General features: G+C 40.2%; 1 protein-coding gene across 5 annotated transcripts in view; it reads right to left on the bottom strand.

Moving 5' to 3' along the window:
• Window positions 1–19,142, bottom strand: part of HECW2 (HECT, C2 and WW domain containing E3 ubiquitin protein ligase 2) — a 350,566-nt gene that overhangs the window by 145,312 nt on the left and 186,112 nt on the right. For 4 of the 5 annotated variants that reach the window (XM_054566699.1, XM_054566700.1, XM_054566698.1 and 1 more), the window contains exon 3: window positions 4,983–5,090. In XM_054566699.1, the coding sequence (XP_054422674.1) occupies window positions 4,983–5,090 (108 nt within the window). Of the gene's footprint in view, window positions 1–4,982; window positions 5,091–16,546; window positions 16,869–19,142 lie in introns of those variants that run through there. The other variant, XM_054566703.1, reaches the window with a different exon arrangement.

The following is a 19,142-nucleotide window of genomic DNA, read 5'->3' as shown; positions in this document are numbered from 1 at the left end:
GTACCAGGGAGAGTCCCAGCCTGCAGGAGTGGACTTCCTCAACTGAGTCACCTGGATTACCAAAGCAGGGCCACTAGATGTATTTTCCCAAGGAAGTTCATCTTCCACTGACTCTCCTGACTGCATCAAATCACCTCCTACAGAGTATTTAGTTCCTTTGTTTTAAAAGAAAAAATATAACGATTAAAGAAAAATCCTCTTTTAGGAATTTATATTGCTGTATATTTTCTGTCAATGGTGAAATACTAAAAGCAAAGTCTGCCATGAGGTAAAACCTCAAGCCCTTTCATTATGTACATTAATCTCTAAGTGGTGATTCAAAATGTAGTAGCACTGCCAAGCGGAAGATTTCTACAATGTGCCATTCACAACACAGGCCCAAGAGTACATCAGACAGTGCAAGGGAATTAAAGAAAGGGTTCTCGTCTAGCAGGTGATTGACAGTGTAGCTGCTGGGATGAGAATCACAGGCCTGACAAAATTCAGAAGACAAACACTGAAATGGAAAGTTGCCAGGTAGAAAACTATGGAGACCACAGAGAAGACTAGCGAGGGCACAGCAGAGTCAGAAAGGCTCCCAGAACAAATAGGTCAGGACTCAAACCTACAGAGGAAAAAAATGGGGGTAAAGAAGACTAGGAGTGAGGAGTGGCAAAAGCAGGGAAGCAGAAGAACATGCCCGCTTTGAGCAACAGCAAGATGACCTTCACAGGAATTCTAGCTTTACTATTACTTTACTTCCCTGGGAACAGCCGTAAATGACTTTCCTTAACACTAACACAGGTTTGTGATTATTATTGAAATAGCAATAGCTATACAGATCTGAGCAAACCTTACTCTCCTGACTGCTTTCTTCCAAGACCAATAGCAGGTATTCTGCAAGGACAAAGCTAAGCAAAATGCATGAGGCCTGTCAAAGAAGAACAGGCTCGGTAATGAGCATGAGCATTGAATTCTGCAGGCATGAGCTCATTAGTGTCACCCTCTAAATGCTAGAGACCAGCAGTCTGACTCTCCCTGCAGCAGTACCTCAAAGATCAAATCGATGGTTAGCAAGTGAGCTGCTCATTTTTCAATAAGGACAAGCGCATTTTTATAAGACATCTTCCCCGAGCTCTCAAGATAGAATGCTCTATCCTCTAAATAGTCAACGAGGTAACAGACTATAAGACAAAAAAAAAAAAAAGTGACTGCTTATTTTTATCTGTAGGCTATTGATAGCTAGGCCAACTTTGCAAGCTGACCCATTTGGGTATTATTTTATTCCTTGTTATAACAAAAATCCCTAACTTTGGTGATAAATTAGAATCTTGAAAACTATGAGATAAATTTACTCCGAATTGCACGAAGCAGATTTTGTGGATGGACATGATCACCCAGGACACTGCAGGGCTGACAGCTCCATCAGGCTGTATGGTTAGGTGCAAAGCAAAGGGATTTATGCAGATGGCCCATTACCAAAAATAACGCACAGGCTGGTCACCAGAGAGAAAAAGACAGGACAGCAGTTTGCACCTGGACTGAAACCAATCACTCCTTCAGCAGGACACCAGTAAAGATTGCTGCCCCTAAAATACAGAAATGTTCCATGCTGGGTGTGAGTTTTCATATCAAATATTATTTAGTGTTTTAGGAGATCAGTCAATATTTTTTTTAAAGTACAACTAAACAACATCCCCTCTGCGTAAAAGAGAAAGTAGCATTTTGATTAATTTTCTTCAACATTTTAGCTACGAGAAGAGGTTACTGGAAAGAATACTCAAAAGGCTGGAAATGGGAACTTGAGGCCATGCTTCTACCTTAGCTACAATTTTAACCTCTAACTTCAAGAAGAACAGATAAAAGGACAGTGGAAGCAAATGCAGGCGTGATGACTGAGCATCAGATACGGGAGAAGCCCACTACTCACAGGGCCAGCCGTGTTCACAGGCAGCGGGGATGGAGGATGGGGACTAAGGAGCAATGAATGATCCCTTCTACCCAAGGATGGATTCTCCACAGAGATGAACAAACCAATAGAAAGAATGAAGGAAAGAGAGAAAGCAGGTCTGAATGAATGAATAAATGGCTATAGTCTATAAAAGTCTATAGAAATAGACATTCTGGCATGCCAAGACAACTTTTGGAACTTCTTACATCTTACAACTAAGAATGCATAGATAAGCGACTCAGTTTCCGCGAGCATCAGCTCATTTGAGGACTACTCGACACTCTTATGACAAGTGCAGATGAAAGTGATCCTCCTCTCCAATGCCTAGGGAGGTCCTCTATCCCAGATTAAACCAGTATCTGTCCTTCAAATTCATTCAAGCAGGCCCTGTAATAACATAAGTCTGGGCCACCTGCCTCCTTTAGGGGTTTATCCAGACAAATTGAAGCCATCTATACATTCAGAAATAGCTTCATGCGCAAATCTAGGTTTACCCCTCAATTTAGGTCAATTTTCAGAGAATTTTACTTTGCCTGGACTTCCGATGAGCTAAAGATGAATTTTCTGTCTGAAGATGAAAGCAAATGTTTTTAAATGTCATAAGTTTTCAAGATCAGAGGTAGAAAATATAGAAGCTGTCTAACACACCCAGCAACCCCCAGCTGCCGATTTTTTAAGTTACATGCCATGAGCTCAGAAATTCAAGCAAAACTTCATTATGCTGGGAAGTCCCCTTAGGTTTGCTCTACTCAGACATGGGGTAAAAATGTCTAAAAGACATGGACTATACTTCTAAGCACTGATATAAACAGCACCCGAGGTTTTTACATTGAATGGATATTGAAAAGCTAGAGATGTGTATTGGGATAGGCCTCATCTGATTAATGAAGATAAACTTATAAAGCCAAATCATTCTATAATTTCTATTCTCTGTCCAGGACATTAACTTATGTCCTGCACCTTTTCTCAGTCCTTGAAAAATACATTACTGAATATTTCCAGTTTTACACTCATACAACACAACACCCCCAGCTTTGTGTGGGAAGAATTGAGGTGGAAATGCTAAATAGAGGACAAAAGAAAAAGAAATCCCACTCTTTTCTTCATTTCTAATTCCTACCTTCAATATCGAGCCCATTTCTATTAAATACTAAAGTGAAGGGTAAAGAAAAACCTTTGCTGAGGCAGAAATATTTACTATACCCTGATCAGCCAAGACATTACAAACCTCTAACACTTCTGAAGGGAGAAAGAAAATCAATCACAGAAAATGAGGTGCCCTGTACATGGGTCCCCCCCACACGTATAATGTTCCAAATTACAGCAGCACGTGATCCTGACTTCTTCCCAGGTGTTCACACGAGCCCCATAACATGAATCTAATACTCCGCCAAGGGGCAATCATTCCTAGCAGTCTTCAGCACTTTGGAGCAAATAAGAAGGTTGTTTTACCTTTCCCCCTCACATTCTACTGGCAATATTTCTCGGCTACATCAGCCTCTTAAACCCTGGGACCCTTTCAAAGGAGGAATCACAGTGAGAGTAAGCGTGGCTATATACCACTACATTTCCCCCATGCGCTTCCATTTCTTATTCTTCTCATTACTTAAACAGTAATGCCAGCTGGGCCAATGTTGGAAAGTAAAGTAGAAATAGGCAAGAAAAACAAATCACCCATAATCTCACCTCCCGGGAACAACCCTGTTACCCACTTTGGCAAATATCCTCCAGACTTTCTTCCTATAGGCTATGAGTTGGGATTGCGCTGTGTGTACCTGCCTTCCTCCTCCCCGCCTCTCTCACTTATATCATGAGCATTTTCCCTTAAAAATTGCATTCCATTTAAGGTTTAAAGAGACAATCTAGCCAGGAATTGAACTGAAAAGAAGACATTCCGTCGGGGGTGGACACAGGATCAGAGAAAACTCTAGAATGCTGACCTGCCAATAAAAATGTGGAAGAAAGAATCTGATGCCTTTAACGGCAACTCAAAGTAATAGATGTTAATCTTTCAAATAACTTTTTACAATACAGGAGTCTTATATGGTTAATAATAATATGTTTCCGTCAGGTTGCTGTTTAATCAAAACTTATTTTATATTTTAAGGTGTAATAAGTACGATCCTTATACCAGCATCCACATACTCTCTTACTTTAAGTCCCCTGCATATAGAAAACTTAATTCTCATACAGAGATAAATAACGCAGAAAATTTTTACATGAAGGAAATATTCTGTAAATGTAGAAGTTAACCTGGACCAAACAGTAAGTCACTTATTTATTCATGCTTCTAGCTACTTGGCAAAAATGTACTTATTATATTCTCAATAATACTAAATGTCAAATATAAATACTCCCCTTCATCCCAAATAAAAAATGATGAGATATTTCTGTGAACCATGTACTATATAAAAGAATTTCTGTTTACAAATAAATGTAACCATGTACTACATAAAGATTTTGTATTTACAAATAAATGTAACAAAAAAAGATAACTGGGTGATGTCTGAATTGTCTACAACCAACTTCCTCCAATTCCTAGTAAATTGGTTTCTATAGCAGTCCCAGACTATCTTATCTACACTTGTAAAAACCTGGGCCCATATGCAAAAGTTATTCTGCTACTGGGAAAAATAATAGCGAAGTTAACAAATAAAAATTTTAAATTAAGTTAAATTCTTAAATTTAACTTAAATCTTGAATTACTCTTTCTGCCCCCTAAAATTAATATTAATAATTAAGTACTAATTACAAATGTAGATACAAGGATACATAAAATGTGTGAAGCATTAAAATAGCCATGCATAATTTATATGTCATACATTCATATGATACACACATACCCACATACACACACACACTTTTTCTAAAATATGTGAACATTCTCTAATGAGCATTTTCTAAAACAATATATTTTCCAATTTGGGGTTATATGGTATAAATATGTAAATCAGAGCTGAAAATTTTTAAAATAACAATCAGAAAAAACCCACAGATCTCTGCATGTTTATGCAATGTTAATGACAAACGTGTTTCACACTTAGTTACTTACGTTCCATGAAATAGGGCCCGGGCTCAATTCTCCATACAATCTGCCCTTTTTGTGTTCCAGTCACACCCCTGTTTTTCGAATCCCAGAAGTTGGCTGGAGAATTCTCATCTGAAAAAAACAAAGAAACACTTTTCAGCTTCATTATAAACTCTTTGTCTTTTCTTAGCCCAAAGACTAATAGAAATTCTAAGATAAATAGAAAAAAGGGAACTATTAATGAAAAGTATTATCAATGACTACCTCTCAGCAGATTATTACCCTGAATCTCCATACTTGCGTTTATATGAGGGAGCTGGGGAGGGGTGCAGGGTGAAAACGCGATGGCATCTTTGGGCCTGGCCAGGCTGTTCCCTGTTGCCAGAGCACAAAACCACAAAGAACAAAGGGTACAGCTGCTGCAGCCTCAATGACGGGCTGATAGAGAAAAAAGGTGTTGAGCGCCCATCTACGAAATCCTTTATGAAAAGGAAAGGAAGAACAGATCTGGGAGAATAGAACAGAACTCAAGATGGGGTAGAAAAAGGGGCGTGAAGCTGTACAACTGAGCACAGACACGGTCCAGGTTTGCCATGAACAGCGTCCAGGCCATCAGGCCTGCTAGGAAAATCTCCTACAAAATCCTGAGGGCAGTAGACTGTGAGCCAATATAAGACAAGGAAAGAGGCAGCATTTAGACCTCTGCATGGAAGAAGGATAGAAAGGACAAATCCAAAGAATAGGCCTAAAAGTAGCATTTTCCAGGCTGTCTGACCTGATGACCCACAGAAAATATTAACATTTGTAGGCCCACTGGGGTAAATGGAAGAGACACAACTTCAGATGACAAGCAGGGGTGCTCTGGTTGCCCAGGCTCCACTCCCCACCCCGAAGGCTGAAGGGATTCATATGCTATATACCTTGCTCGCTCACATCTCACTAGTTTGAACCTCTGCCCTAGAACCCTAGAATAGGAAATTAATCTGAAAACAAGAAAAGACGACCATTCAGAGTTTCATAGGTATACAAAAATGTGTACAGTGACACTGGCTCTTGTAGCCAAATGTACTTCATTTGTTTCACCAAATCCCTTTCCCAAGAGGAAGGTTTAGGAATACACTTTAACTGAGAGCAAAAATAAACCAGATAGGGTGAGGCAAGAGCTATACTAAAAAGGAAAGACAGAGAAAAGGCCCTAAGCCCAAGGGAATAGTTCTGAGAGGAAAAACCTCTCTTGAGCATTAAAAAAACCAAAACTGAGGCATCAGATAACCCAGTTCTGAGGGACCTCTGTCTGTTGTTGTCCTTGTGGCCCACTGGCTTCATCACATTGATAAGCCAGAGAACTTTGGGAGGAACAGTCCTTTCATGCGATTTGCTTTCCGCACGAGTCCAGGATTCTTTCTGTGAAAGTCCAAGAAGCAGCCCCTGTTCATTATAGAAATGGAAGGGCATAAGCCATTCATGGCATCGTTTTTACACCTGAACAAACAACACAAGGGCACAGCTCCATCATCACTGAGACATAGACACAACCCTGATACTTAGACGGCGCTCAGGCAACTGCCTAAAATCAGACTTGAAAGGTGTCCTGTGGCTCTTGGTCATGCGGCTCGTTGGAGCAGATCCTTCTCGCTGCCTATCCATGGAGCTACTTAGATGGGGAGAGGGACTCCAAGTTTCAGCAAATAGATGTGCTTAATTAGCTACTGGCCACTTGGAAGTCACAGAAAGCTGCTCCCCACTGGCATGAGTGGATGGTAACCCTGCCCCAAGCAAGCGGGGAAAAGTTAGGGGATGTGAGGACAGTGCAACAGAACACAGGCACATGAGTAGAAGGTGTCCAGCTATTCAAAATGTTTTTTCAAAAATGTGGCTATGCACACGGGAAAATTTCCTCTTGAGGCCTTAGGAAAGTAGAGGCAGCATCAAATCTGGTTTTAAGGAGAGGCACTAGGATCATGATGATAAAAATTAACAGTGACAAAACCGTTCTTGTTCATGGTGACCTCCCTATAAGACAGTTGCATTTCTGGTATTACTTAACGCTTTCTCCCCAAGCAATCGGTGAAGCCAAACTAGGCACGCACTTCTGACACAACCGCCTTGGGAAGATGGGCCCCTGAGGAGCAGAACTGGAAGCAGAGGGTGGTAATGGGATGAGGAGACTTCCTGTAAGAGGTCTGAGCTCAGACAGAAGGGATGCTTAAGGCCCAACACAGGTTTTACATGTACCCTAGAGATTTCGGCCAAGAAAAAGGCTAATTTTAATTGGTCCTTCAGATGAAAATGTCTTTCTTTAAGCAGGTTAACACCTCCATTTAGGTTGCAGTCAATTCTAGGCTAGTCCAGGAACTCCTTTCTGGTGCTCAGATCACCTTTTTATGGATATTTGAGCAGAGGCTATTTTTTCCCACATTGTAGGAGTTGTTTCTCCTCTACCCTCATTTAACACCTACATTAGGTGATTCAGTCTTTAAAAAAAAAATGCCCCTACTCCAAATAAGAAAAAAATAACTGAGTATAAAATGGTATACTAAAGAAGGGGTCTAAAATCCCCTACATGGATAATAGAAATGTAATTGTAAACCTATTTCCTCCTTTAACGGAATTAAGCTTCTGAGAGATCAAAGAAATATCATCAATCTTTAAAACCAATTACCAATTTTTCCACTTACAGTTGGTCGTTTTTCCCCCCCATTTCTCTTAACCATGCAAATCTGTCGCACTGTCCTCACATTCCCTACCCAATTTCCACCCTCTTACTTGGAGCAGGGCACCACCCAAACGTGGAGGACATGAGGCCTCATCCCCCAACTCCCTCTGTCCACCACCTATCACCCTTTCGGGAGCCACGCTCTCTTGCCTTCTTGCCCAGGTCTAACCCCTTACGGTGGTGGCGCCCTTGACCCAATCCCCGCCACGCCCCCCCCCCTCCCCGCCTCATTGGTCACCTTCTCTCACTTTGACCCTTAGCTTTTTCCTCTCAACCTAGAAACACATCAGCTCCCATGAGGCATATTTTTCTGGTTTTCCCATTGCTTTTGCTCTTTGACTATTACCATCCTTTATGTCCCTTCCTACTAGGATTAAAGTGTCTGTTTTATAGTTAAAATAGAGTCGGTATTATAGGCATGTATATTCTAGATACTTTGGCTACTTTCTAGCTGAAATGTAATCACAAAAAGAAACACTGGAGATGTTTAATTCATGTACCTAAAAACTTTCTCTAAATCTAATTTTGTTTGGTAGGGTTTATATAAAGCTTATCCACTGATGTCTCATATATGCTCTTTGTTGTTTTACAAGTCTAGTTGGCAGTACATTTTCTCTAAAATAGAAAAACAAAGCACACACCAAAAAAGCCCTAAAATCCTTCTAAGTTTTAGACCTATCTGTTTGCAATTAGTGAGATAACATGATCAAGGAAATCTTCTGAAATCTTTATTCTTGCCTTATTTTAGCAATCCATTATATTTTCCAAAATGATTGTATTCGCTGTGTTTAAAAAATTACTCTTTAGGGTTATTCTAATTAATTCTGTCATTAATACCGAAATGATTTCTGTTAAGTCTGCTTCTCCAAGGGAGAAACAAATACAGTGCTTGGACCCAGGAAATAGAAGAGGTATAAGATGACATACACTACACACAATTAACTCTCTTCTATTAACTATAGAGCAGAGTGGCTCAGAGAATTTTCTCAGATCTAGTTAATGACACGAGGAGCAGGCCCCCTTTTCTTAATGAAAACCACATGATTTTAGGAGGAACACCTTGGAGTCTTAAATTTTTTACGTAAGCAGATTTAACAGTTTCTCCTGCACATTTCGTAGGTCACGGAGCACCACTGGCTACCTTCCTCTTTGACTAACTGATCCCCCAGGGCAACGACTGCCCAATTCTATCGCATCTATTTCTCATGGTAGATGTCCCAGGGGCTTCCTCCAAATGCTGAGGCCTGTTCTGCTCTTCCAGGGATTTTGATTCAGCAGGTTTGAGTGAGTATGCACGAATCTGAATTTTAGCACCAACCAGTTGATTTTGATATAGGTACTACAAACACCACACATGGAAAAATTCTGTTCATGGTTATTTCCAGGGAAATAGAGCAATTAAGCAATGTTCTGGACGACGTACATCTCTTTGACTACTGTCCCTTTCATTTGTTAGCTTGTTCCTTCCTTCCTTTCTTCCTTCCTTCAGTTGAAAGGCAATTACTGACTGCCTGCAATGAAGATCAAGAACACCCATTTCCTGCCGTATGGAGTTGACACTGCAGTGGGAAGACTGGCACATAAGGTACAACACAATGTAAAAAGTGCTATGACAGAGGTGTGCATACTTTATAAAGTGTTAAAGGAGAACAGGAAGAACGATTGGTGCTCCCCATGACCATGCGTAATTAAAACATCTATCAATCAAGTTCAAAGTGTCTTTGGGAGATGCATTAGGAGATATCCTTCAGGAGATCTACACATGTAAGCCAGTCAATAAGATGTCCCAATCATTCCTTTGCTTCTCTGTTCCCTAAGACATATTGTTTTACCTACCAGTATTCATATTTTTTTGGTGGGGGGGGGGGACCATGAATGGTCCTCAGAAGCAGCAAACAAGTGACTGTACTCAGACCTGAATTTAGTGCTAAAAGTTTCTATTGTTGTGTAAGCCCCAGGATATAATTCTTTTCTTCCTTGGAGAAGTAGGATTAATTATATTAACCTATAAAGTGACTGTAAACCATTACTTTTTAGAAAAAACTAAATAAAATCTTTTTATTAAATGACACAAAAAGCTAAAATAATATAAGCATAAAGTCTTTTTTCCAAACTCTTCCTTTCCCATATTTCATACACAAAAATAAGTGTGAAAAGTATCTTTAAGAGAGTAATTTTCTCTTGTATGTGATTTTTAGACTCAAGAAAATGTCCTGGAATTGGCTTGTAAGATAAAAGGATATACAGGAGACGTGACCAGACATAACAAACATATCCAAAAATAATTTGGATTTGGAAATGTTTCAAAGTCTATATTAACATTTCCAAAACCTTCATATAGTACTGGACATAAAATAGAAATTTTTAAAAAAGGATTCAAAACCCTCACTCTTCTATCAGTCACCCCACAGGAGCTGAGAAAAGATTAGAATTTTTATGAGAAAGATGCCATGAGACAGATTGTGCCAGAGAATAAATAATAATGCCTACAAATTTTATTTTGCTTTAAAGCAATCCCCCTCTACATTTTCTCCAAAATAGCATAAATATCTAAATTGATTTTTAATTACTTTTTGGATACGAACTGTATATAACGATGTTCTAAGATTGGGTTATAAAGGGGAATGGGTTTATTCTGGCTACACTCTGAAATTCTGTGCCCTGTCTAGGATTTGGGCTTTGGAGACTAATACTAAGCTACAATTTAAATCAAAATGATCATTCTACACCTGGGCAAAGTACACACCTCCACAGAGACCACCTGACTGTTAAAACTGCAAATTTACGAGCACGTGCTAGGCAGGTTATGGAATCCCATTGCAATGTGAGAAGAAAACTCTCACAATGACTTTGAGATTGGAAACACACTGTGGGGGAGGGGTGAGTCTTTACCAGTGATTGTACCAAAAAGAGCACCACTCCTATTCAGTGCTAAGGATCATTAACAAACTTTTAAGGGAACTTGAAGATTTGGCATTATTTTTTAACCCTATCTGCCCAGACATCCAGTTCCATACACCAAAGCCCTCTCTGAGTGGAAAAGAAAAACAAGTGTGAGTGCCAGACTGGCTTGGAGGTTACAATCATGACACCATGCCACCAGCTGCGAATGCACCCACTGGTGACTGTGGCTTTGAAGCCACCTGACTGGCAATTTTCTTATAGACACCAGAAGAATTTGATGATAATAATGTGCCAGAGATGGGAGGAAAAAACACCAGCACATTACAGGACTGAAAAAGCAACAGAGGCTAAGAAGAGCCTATGACAAGTCTGCAAAGTCTGGCCGTGGGGACATTTGTGCCTTCCTACAATTACCGCCCCTAGAGGCCACCCCCCCTTCCTTTGTCGAGTTACTTCTCCACAATTTATTGTCTCTTGCTTAAATGGCATATAAGCCCCTGCGGTTAACCACTTCTCTGAGTCCTCATTTCATTTCCATGAAGGTTTCCATGCACATGGAAATTAAAATTTTACATCTAATGAAATTTCTATGCCTTTTCTTCTGTTAATCTGTCTCTTGTCGGTGTGATTTGCAAGCCCAGTCCCTGACGCTAGGAGGAGAGAGGAAAGGCTTTTTTCCTCCCCTACACGTCCTCAAAGGTGTGGCCAGGATTCTGCCCCGAGGCCCGTCTGTCTGGTGCATCCCCCTTTATATCCTTACGGCCAGTCCTGTCCTCCGATGCTCTTCCTGTTTGTCTGCACTTCACCTTCTCAGTGAACTCTACCCTCACTGCTCCCACTTAAACCTGCAACTACTCTACCATTCCGGGACCACCCTATTTTGCTCAATTTCTTGTGTATAACCCTCTCACCATCTAACATACTACATAATCTATGTACACTTCTTGTATATTGTCTGTCTTTCTCTCTAAAATGTAAACTCCCAGAGGTCAAGACTTTTGTCTGTTCTGTGCACTGATGTATCTCAAGTGACTAGAACAATATCTGGCACATAGTAGATGCTCAGATTTGGCTGAAAGATATCCTAGCTTCTTCTTTCAATTGTGTGACATTAACTAAATATTAGTATTATATTTTTAAAATATACAAAAGAGAAATAAAATTCATGCCAAAGAATGCATAAAGCCCTTTAAAGAAATCTCTGTCTTGTTTAGAGCAAAGAAAAATAATGACAATATTACAAATTCCATGGTAAGCTTCATTAAGTTAATTTAACAGAAGCTGTTTATTTAAACTCTTAGTCTCAATGGCAAAAATTTCAAATTAACTTAATTCAATCATACTGCTGTGCTGAACTGACATTCAACTTTATATCTTACAGTTGGTCACACCAATGCACAAAAAGATGAATTGGCTTATCTAAGATCACATGACCAATGTCAGGTAAAGGCCTTTAAAGCATCTTAAACAAATTCTTTTCTGACAAAGGCTTTCAGAGGATTTCTGAATTAAGATTTACTTTTCCCCAACTGAATATTTTCCTACATAAAATATAGGAAATGCATATTCTTCGATAATACTTCAAATGAATAAGTTACAAAAGGCTTACTTATATCAAACAAGCAATCTATTTTTGGGGGTTATTATAATAATTTATAACAAATATCATTGTGAAAACAGAACATGCAATTGTAATTGTTTTACCTGATTTTATGATAAAACTATTGGCAGGAATTAAGTGCTCTTTATAACATTTTTCAGTCCCTTTGAAGTACACATTGCTGTCAGTACATAATTTTCCCCATCATAGTTTGCATGGCAATTTTCCTCCAGCAATTACTCTTTTATGATGAGAATGTAAGCCCAAGATCTTTTAAAGGGTCAAGTATTGCCAGCATTTGGTTGCCTGGTAAACACCTTAGCACAAGATCCAATATTAGACCCATCAGTAATAACAATGATACTAAAATGCTTCAACCCTATTTTGTGCCCCAAGGCTGACAGATTCAAATAAGACTCCCTATTACTAAATAACTTTCAGGAGAAAGAGAACAGTAAATGATATTTTTCTAAAGGTCCGTAATTTGGAGCAAGGTGATGACAGGCTAATGAGAATTAGGAGGAACAGTGTAAGGCCTAAAGACAGAAAGAAAACCGATTCTAAAACTGATGGAGAAGATGAAATTTATTAAAAATTAATTCAACAAATATTTGTTTATCCCTGGCTGGTGTGGCTCAGTTGATTGAGCATCAGCCTGCGAACCAAGAGGTCACCAGTTCGATTCCTGGTAAGGACACACGTCTGTGTTGTGGGCTGGGACACCAGTTGGGGGGCGTGCAAGGGACAACCAATGGATGTTTCTCTCCCTTTCTTCCTCCCTGCCTTCCCTTCTAAGAATAAATAAATAAAATCTTTTAAATAAAAAAAAATTATTGAGCATCTGCTATCTTTCAGGCAATATTCTAAGAGACAGGGATTCCAGGGGGAATAAGATATTCAAAGTCCCCATCTTTGTGGAGATGTTGGTCCAGTGGGGAAAGCGATCAATAGGCATACAAAATAATGTATATGTCAGGTGGTATAGTCAATATAATGTAATGTCAGGTAAGGATAACATGGTTTAAAGCAAGACAGCCAGGACCGTTGGGGGAGGGAAGAGAGGTTGGTGCAAGAGTTCTACTTTATGTAGGTTGATGAGGGAAACATTTGAACAGAGATCTGAATGAAGTGAGAGCATCTTCTTCATGAACACTTGGGAAAAGGCAAAAAACAAAAATGCAAAGACCCTGAAACAGCAACAAGCCTACCGTATTCTGCAGAACAAAGTGACGCAACTAGAGCAGAGTGAACAAGGCAGACGGGGGCAGAGGATGAGACCAGAGATGAACAGGGCCACCTTGAAGACCTTACTAATAATATCAAACACTGTGAAGCTTCCTATGTTCAGCCATTATTAATTCATCGAAACTGCTAACAATCCTTTGAGGTACTATCATCAGGTTTTTAATGATGGGGAAACTAAGGCACAGAGAAGCTAAGAAATTTGCCCATGATCCTGAAACTAGCACATGCAGAGTGAAGACAGGCTGTCCGGCTCCACGAGCCATGCTCCTCGGCACTACACCACACTACCTCGACCGTGGAGAAGGGTTGGGATTGCACTCTGACGGCCATGGAAAGTCACTGAAGGATTTAAAGCAGGGAAGTGACATGATCTGCATTTTTCTAAAAAAATCATTCTGGCTGCTGCTTGCGGAGTAGACTGTACAAGGACAAGAGAGGACGGCTCACAATGCTTCATGCCCAGGCCCAGCACCAACTGTGGGAGCATAACCTAAACATGACCCGCCTCCTGTATCCATCTTTCCTGTGCAGACAGGGCTGCAGCAGCTATAAATATCCACACTTAGTGCAAAGGCTGCGCACCAATTCCAGCCTCTTCAGCCCAGTGACCCTGTGAGGTGACTCATCCACCTCTAAGCTTTCTCCAATCAAAACACCGTCCTGTAATTTCACTCTCTCACTCCACCATGCTCCTCTCCCTCTCTCTATTCAAACAACTCCTGGAAGTCCAGCCTTCCCACACTCAACCTTAATTAGTCAAAATATAATGCTCCAACTCTCTATCACTTATAATGACATAAAACACTTAATGGAACATATTTAATATGTCACTGACATTTCATCCACACAGACCCTCTGTTCACCAATAAGTACATTTTTTTGTTTTAAAGTATGTATCATTTATTATCGGTGCTATGAAAGGAAGACAGTGCATGGTAATGATATTGCCAGGCTGTCTGCTAGGTAAGATACCAAAACTTCAAGAAACAGAAGACCAGAGTTTACACTCTATTTCTCCCGTATACTGGATTTGTGACCTCGGACAAGTCAAACTGCAGAGACTCCATTTCATTATTCCATAGAATGATAACGGCACCTAGCCCAGGCAGCTATGAGGAATACATGGTACAGTATTGAAGTGGCATATAATAGGAACGAAACTTGTGGGATTTTAAAAATTTTTCAATCCATTTCACCCTTCTTTCAAAGGGAGCTAAGTTTTTTGAATACTCAAAAGCACAGTTCCTCGACTTCATTTTGTTAGTTTTCACTTTTTAAATTTATTTAAAATAAATTTATTTGGTTCTAATTTCTTATAAATATACATACATTAAAACAAAAGCATGCTTATTTACGTTTTTAGAGATGCTGCTTTCTTAAAGGATGCCAGGTAACCAGACAATAAAGGCGCAGGCTTATGTACAGTAAGCAGCAGTTCATTATGCCATTGCGCACAGAGCTCAGACTCTCAGGCAGTTCTTGGATGGAAAATTACTCAAAGCTTAAAATTCTCTCAATGAGCTTTAGGCCTGGCCAAAGACTCAGGCAGAAGTGCCCTGACCTCCCTATACAATGAAACTGGGACTCTGAATACAGTGTTTAACTTGGGAAACTCTATCTGAGCACTGTGTGTATGTAAAAGGTTGCCAGGAATGGCCATGTTTTGATTATATATCCTCCTTCCTTTTCTTTAATTATTTTTTAAAATAGCATGCATACATTAAGCTCTCTTTCAAAAAAAATCCCTTTTCATACTAAGTTTAAAAGCAACCTCTAGATCCTTCCAAATGTTACTTTTATATTACATGTGACAACTGAAGATTTTATTGAGCAATATGAGGAATATACAACCATTATAAAATAAAACGTTTAGCACAAAAATATCCTTTGGTTAGGGGTAAATTATCCCCTTTGATCTTAATGAGCTCATACTATAAGGACAGAGAACTGCAATAGCTAACTCTGCTGGAGCTAATCCAACTAGGTTGGAACATATTAATTTAGAAGTATGTGAGAGCAACCTTTCTGGAACATTCATTGTTACCGATCCTAAAGAATAATTTTGCAGAAGTGGCTGTTCTCTATGGGTCCTTCCCCAAAATGGCTTAATCAGAAGATGAACGGAACTTCCCAGAGATTAGACTGCTCACCTGAATCTTTACTAAATCTTCAACTTATTTTTCATTTAACTGAGATGTATCACTGTTGCTCAATGAGGTGCTATTGGCTTTCTAGCAGATAATTTCTTGTGAGGGTCTGTCCAAAGCATTACGGGGACTTTGGCATCCCTTGTTCCCAGGCACGAAATGCCAGTTGCATCCTACATGACAATGAAAAAAAAAATTCCCAATCCCCTTGAGAACCATTGATTGGCATTTTAGGGCCAAAAAATAAAAATTTTCATTTGAAAAACTAATATGTAAAGGATTAAAATAGAACTGAAATTTTATCCTGCATTCACTCTGGTTTTTAAACAAGTAATTAGACCAGGTCTAGCAGGCCTGTAAAAAACTGGGCCAGTTTACCACAATGGCCACAAGAAAATCTTTTTAAAAAAACATGGCTTTATTCTCAAGTTAAAGTTTTGTTGTAAGACTGTTGTTAAATCAGCAGCCTCTAAAATGTGACTATCTATGAATACTTGTCTATATAAACATTACATTTTAAGTAAATTTCTTCTAACATCTCATTCCCTTAGAGAAGAGTTTTAATCCATCAAGAACATCATTCTGGAAGCGGATAATCTGTCATGAGATCTGTTTAGACCCAATCAAATGCCATTTTCAAAAGTATTCTTATAGAACCTGTGCAGAGTAAAGTAATTCATTTAACACCAGTTAGACTCTAGAAGTTCACAGTGAGGATTCCATATTTATTTGCACAAGTTTTACGTATTTTAATCCCTGTACTGATCTCCTGTGTTGGATTGTCAAGTGACTAAATATTGTCAAGTGATAAATACATTGCACAGTAAGTTAATAGCTGTCCCAGATCAAGCTGGGAGGGAACCGCACTTAAGAACCTTTCAAAGAGAAAGGTGGAAAGAACTGAAATCCCCAACAGTTGGACATGGAAATCAAGCAACAGCGCAATTTCATTTCACGGAACTTTCTGTTACCTTACCTCACATAATCCCAAAGAGTTTCTCTCTGCCTCTGCCAGGTAAGATTCCATCGTTTCATATCCAATTTAGGAAGCGGCACGAAGAAACATGTTTCGTTCTCCTTAAATCATGGACCCGGCCTACCCACCGGCAATTTCATTCATAGCAGTGGCCAGAACTCAAGGGAGGGTGGGTCTGGAGTCCTAACGTGGCTTTGAGAGCTCACAGGTCACTGTCACTGATGCTCCTGCTTCTCTTCCACTTCCCCCAAAGCTCCAGAAATAAACTGCTAAGTGGGATTCGAGAAGGCCTCTACCAGGAGACTCCTGGCCCGCCAAGAACAACACTGAGGGTCACTTCCGCCCTTCATCAAGACTTATCATTGCTCAGGCATCCTAAGTGAAAAAACATAACTTATCAGTGTCCCTTCAGCTGAGGCAGTTGTAGCCACACCCCTGTAAAGGGTACAGGATGCAATCACCCCATCCTCCCCTCAGCTTCCTTCCTTTGCTTTTCCATGGGAGAATTCCAAAGAAGGAGTTATGTGTGTACACATACACACACACACACACACACACACACACACAGAGTGGGCTGAAGTCAATAAGCTGACTGTAACCACAAAGAGGGGAACTTCTTGTTTGATTTACTCAGAGTAGCCACTGTCTGGGAACTCTGATTTATTAGTTGCATTAATCAGATGAAACATTCATTTAGGTGACTGAAATAGGCTTACGGTACCCTAACCAATCCAGGATGAGGTTTGTGAACTTGTGATTCAACCCATAAAAAAGGAATAAAGCCTTTTCAAATATCACATAGCTTTAATGAAGAGCCAAAATTCTGCATATCAGTCCAGAAGTTATTTTCAGATCTCACTTTTAATGCAAAAATAAATACCATCATTGATCTAGCTGGTGCTCTTGTCTTTCATTGAGAAGGGGTTGGGAATTGCCGTCCAGATGCAGTGTTCTTTAATGAAGAAAGGGGCCTCCTCAATCAGGTGATCCACCCAGGGCAGTCATTACAGGTTTTGAGTGCCGGTTGATGGGTGAATGCAATCAAAGGCTGTAAGACCCTATCTTTCTAGTAAACTTCCAGGAGAGCAAGATGAAATGTCCTCATTTGTCATGTGCTTTTGCCAAGCAGACAGGCACACTGGATTTGAGCTCCCTGCTACATTTGGTGGCTGCAATTCCCCGTCTAGTTCCCTTAATCCCAGACATGGTTTGCCATGAAGCATCAAGGAGCCAGAGCTTCGGGCTGGTTCTGGAATAGACTGGACCTCCAGAACCACACCCCGCCCCCAGCCAGGCCTCCTTTGGACATGCAAACCCAACTGAGTCTTGGAAAAAAACACTGCAGATTTTTGGGTGTATCCTGGCAAATAACAATAATAGCAAGCATGTACTAAATGCCTACTCTGTACCAGGGACACAGAGTAGATGCTTTAATCCCTAATGAGTGCCACTGTGCTCTAAGGCTGAGGTCAACAGTGTTATTAGGCCTGTGTTACAGATGAGGAAACTGAGGCTCACAGAGAGGAAGTGAAAATAGCTAGGATTTAAAGTTAGATCTGAATGACACTCAAGCCCATGCTCATTTACAATGTGCTGCCTCCCTCAAACAACACTGTGAAAATGACAGGGACATCACTAACTCACAGGTGGCTAATGGGCCCACAGTGGCCTCAGTCACCATTAGGAGATTAAGAAAAACAAATCTATAAACAATTGTTCACTGGCATCAGAGATACCTACAGCCCATGAATGACGGATGTCTCAACAACGTAAATGTCTCTCCTTTCAACCTCAGAGAAAGCGTATAATCTTGAACTCTTGCCTCCTTCCTGGTTATGGACCACCAGACTCTCCTTGGGGTTGAAGAGAGACTCACACACTCTGGTCCTGGGGCAGCTGTGACTGTCACTCATTTCCACGCCCCACCTGATGCTTCCGTCGCTCTGGCCCCCCCAGCCATGATCCTTTGCCTTCCAAATATTGTGCGCTTTCCACATATGCCACTTTGGCTGAACTCTAGGATCTGGTCCACCCACGCCTCACTGATGTTTATGGACGACAAGCAGGTTATTTTCCTGGGTAAAGGAACCCTACTTCCCATAGCACAGGCCATTGTCGTAATGGAACGAGATTTCCAAGTTGATCAAGAAGGAAACTTAAAGGGCAAAACAAGGGAGGTTAGATTAGGTAAATGTTGGGGCTTAGACTCAGGCCACCACACTCACATACCCTTTCATGGGGACGGTATTTCTTAAACCCAGGTCATTCAGCCAGTACCCTCTCAATAACAGAAAACTATTGGCTTGAGAAGGTACAGCCAGAGAAGCATAGTGTCAAACCTTAAAATTAGCATATGCTATTTTTCCTTTCTCCAAAACCATGCCCCTCTGGGAAGAAAGGCCAAAAAGAAAATCAACAACATCAAACAAAATGGGGAAGCCCATTAATAATAATACTGCCTTCATGTAACATTACTTACTGTGACATCATATCATGTTAGGCACTGGGAGATAATTGTGAACAACAGAAACATGGCCCCTGCTCTTTCTTGCAGAACTTCTATTTCAGAGAGAGAGACAGTAAATAACAGATAAAA

This window comes from Pteronotus mesoamericanus, unplaced genomic scaffold (assembly GCF_021234165.1).
Source record: "Pteronotus mesoamericanus isolate MK-2021 breed Mesoamerican mustached bat unplaced genomic scaffold, CSHL_Meso_final contig_179, whole genome shotgun sequence".
In the NCBI taxonomy this organism is placed as follows: domain Eukaryota; kingdom Metazoa; phylum Chordata; class Mammalia; order Chiroptera; family Mormoopidae; genus Pteronotus; species Pteronotus mesoamericanus.
This window is presented reverse-complemented; position numbering and strand designations above follow the sequence as displayed.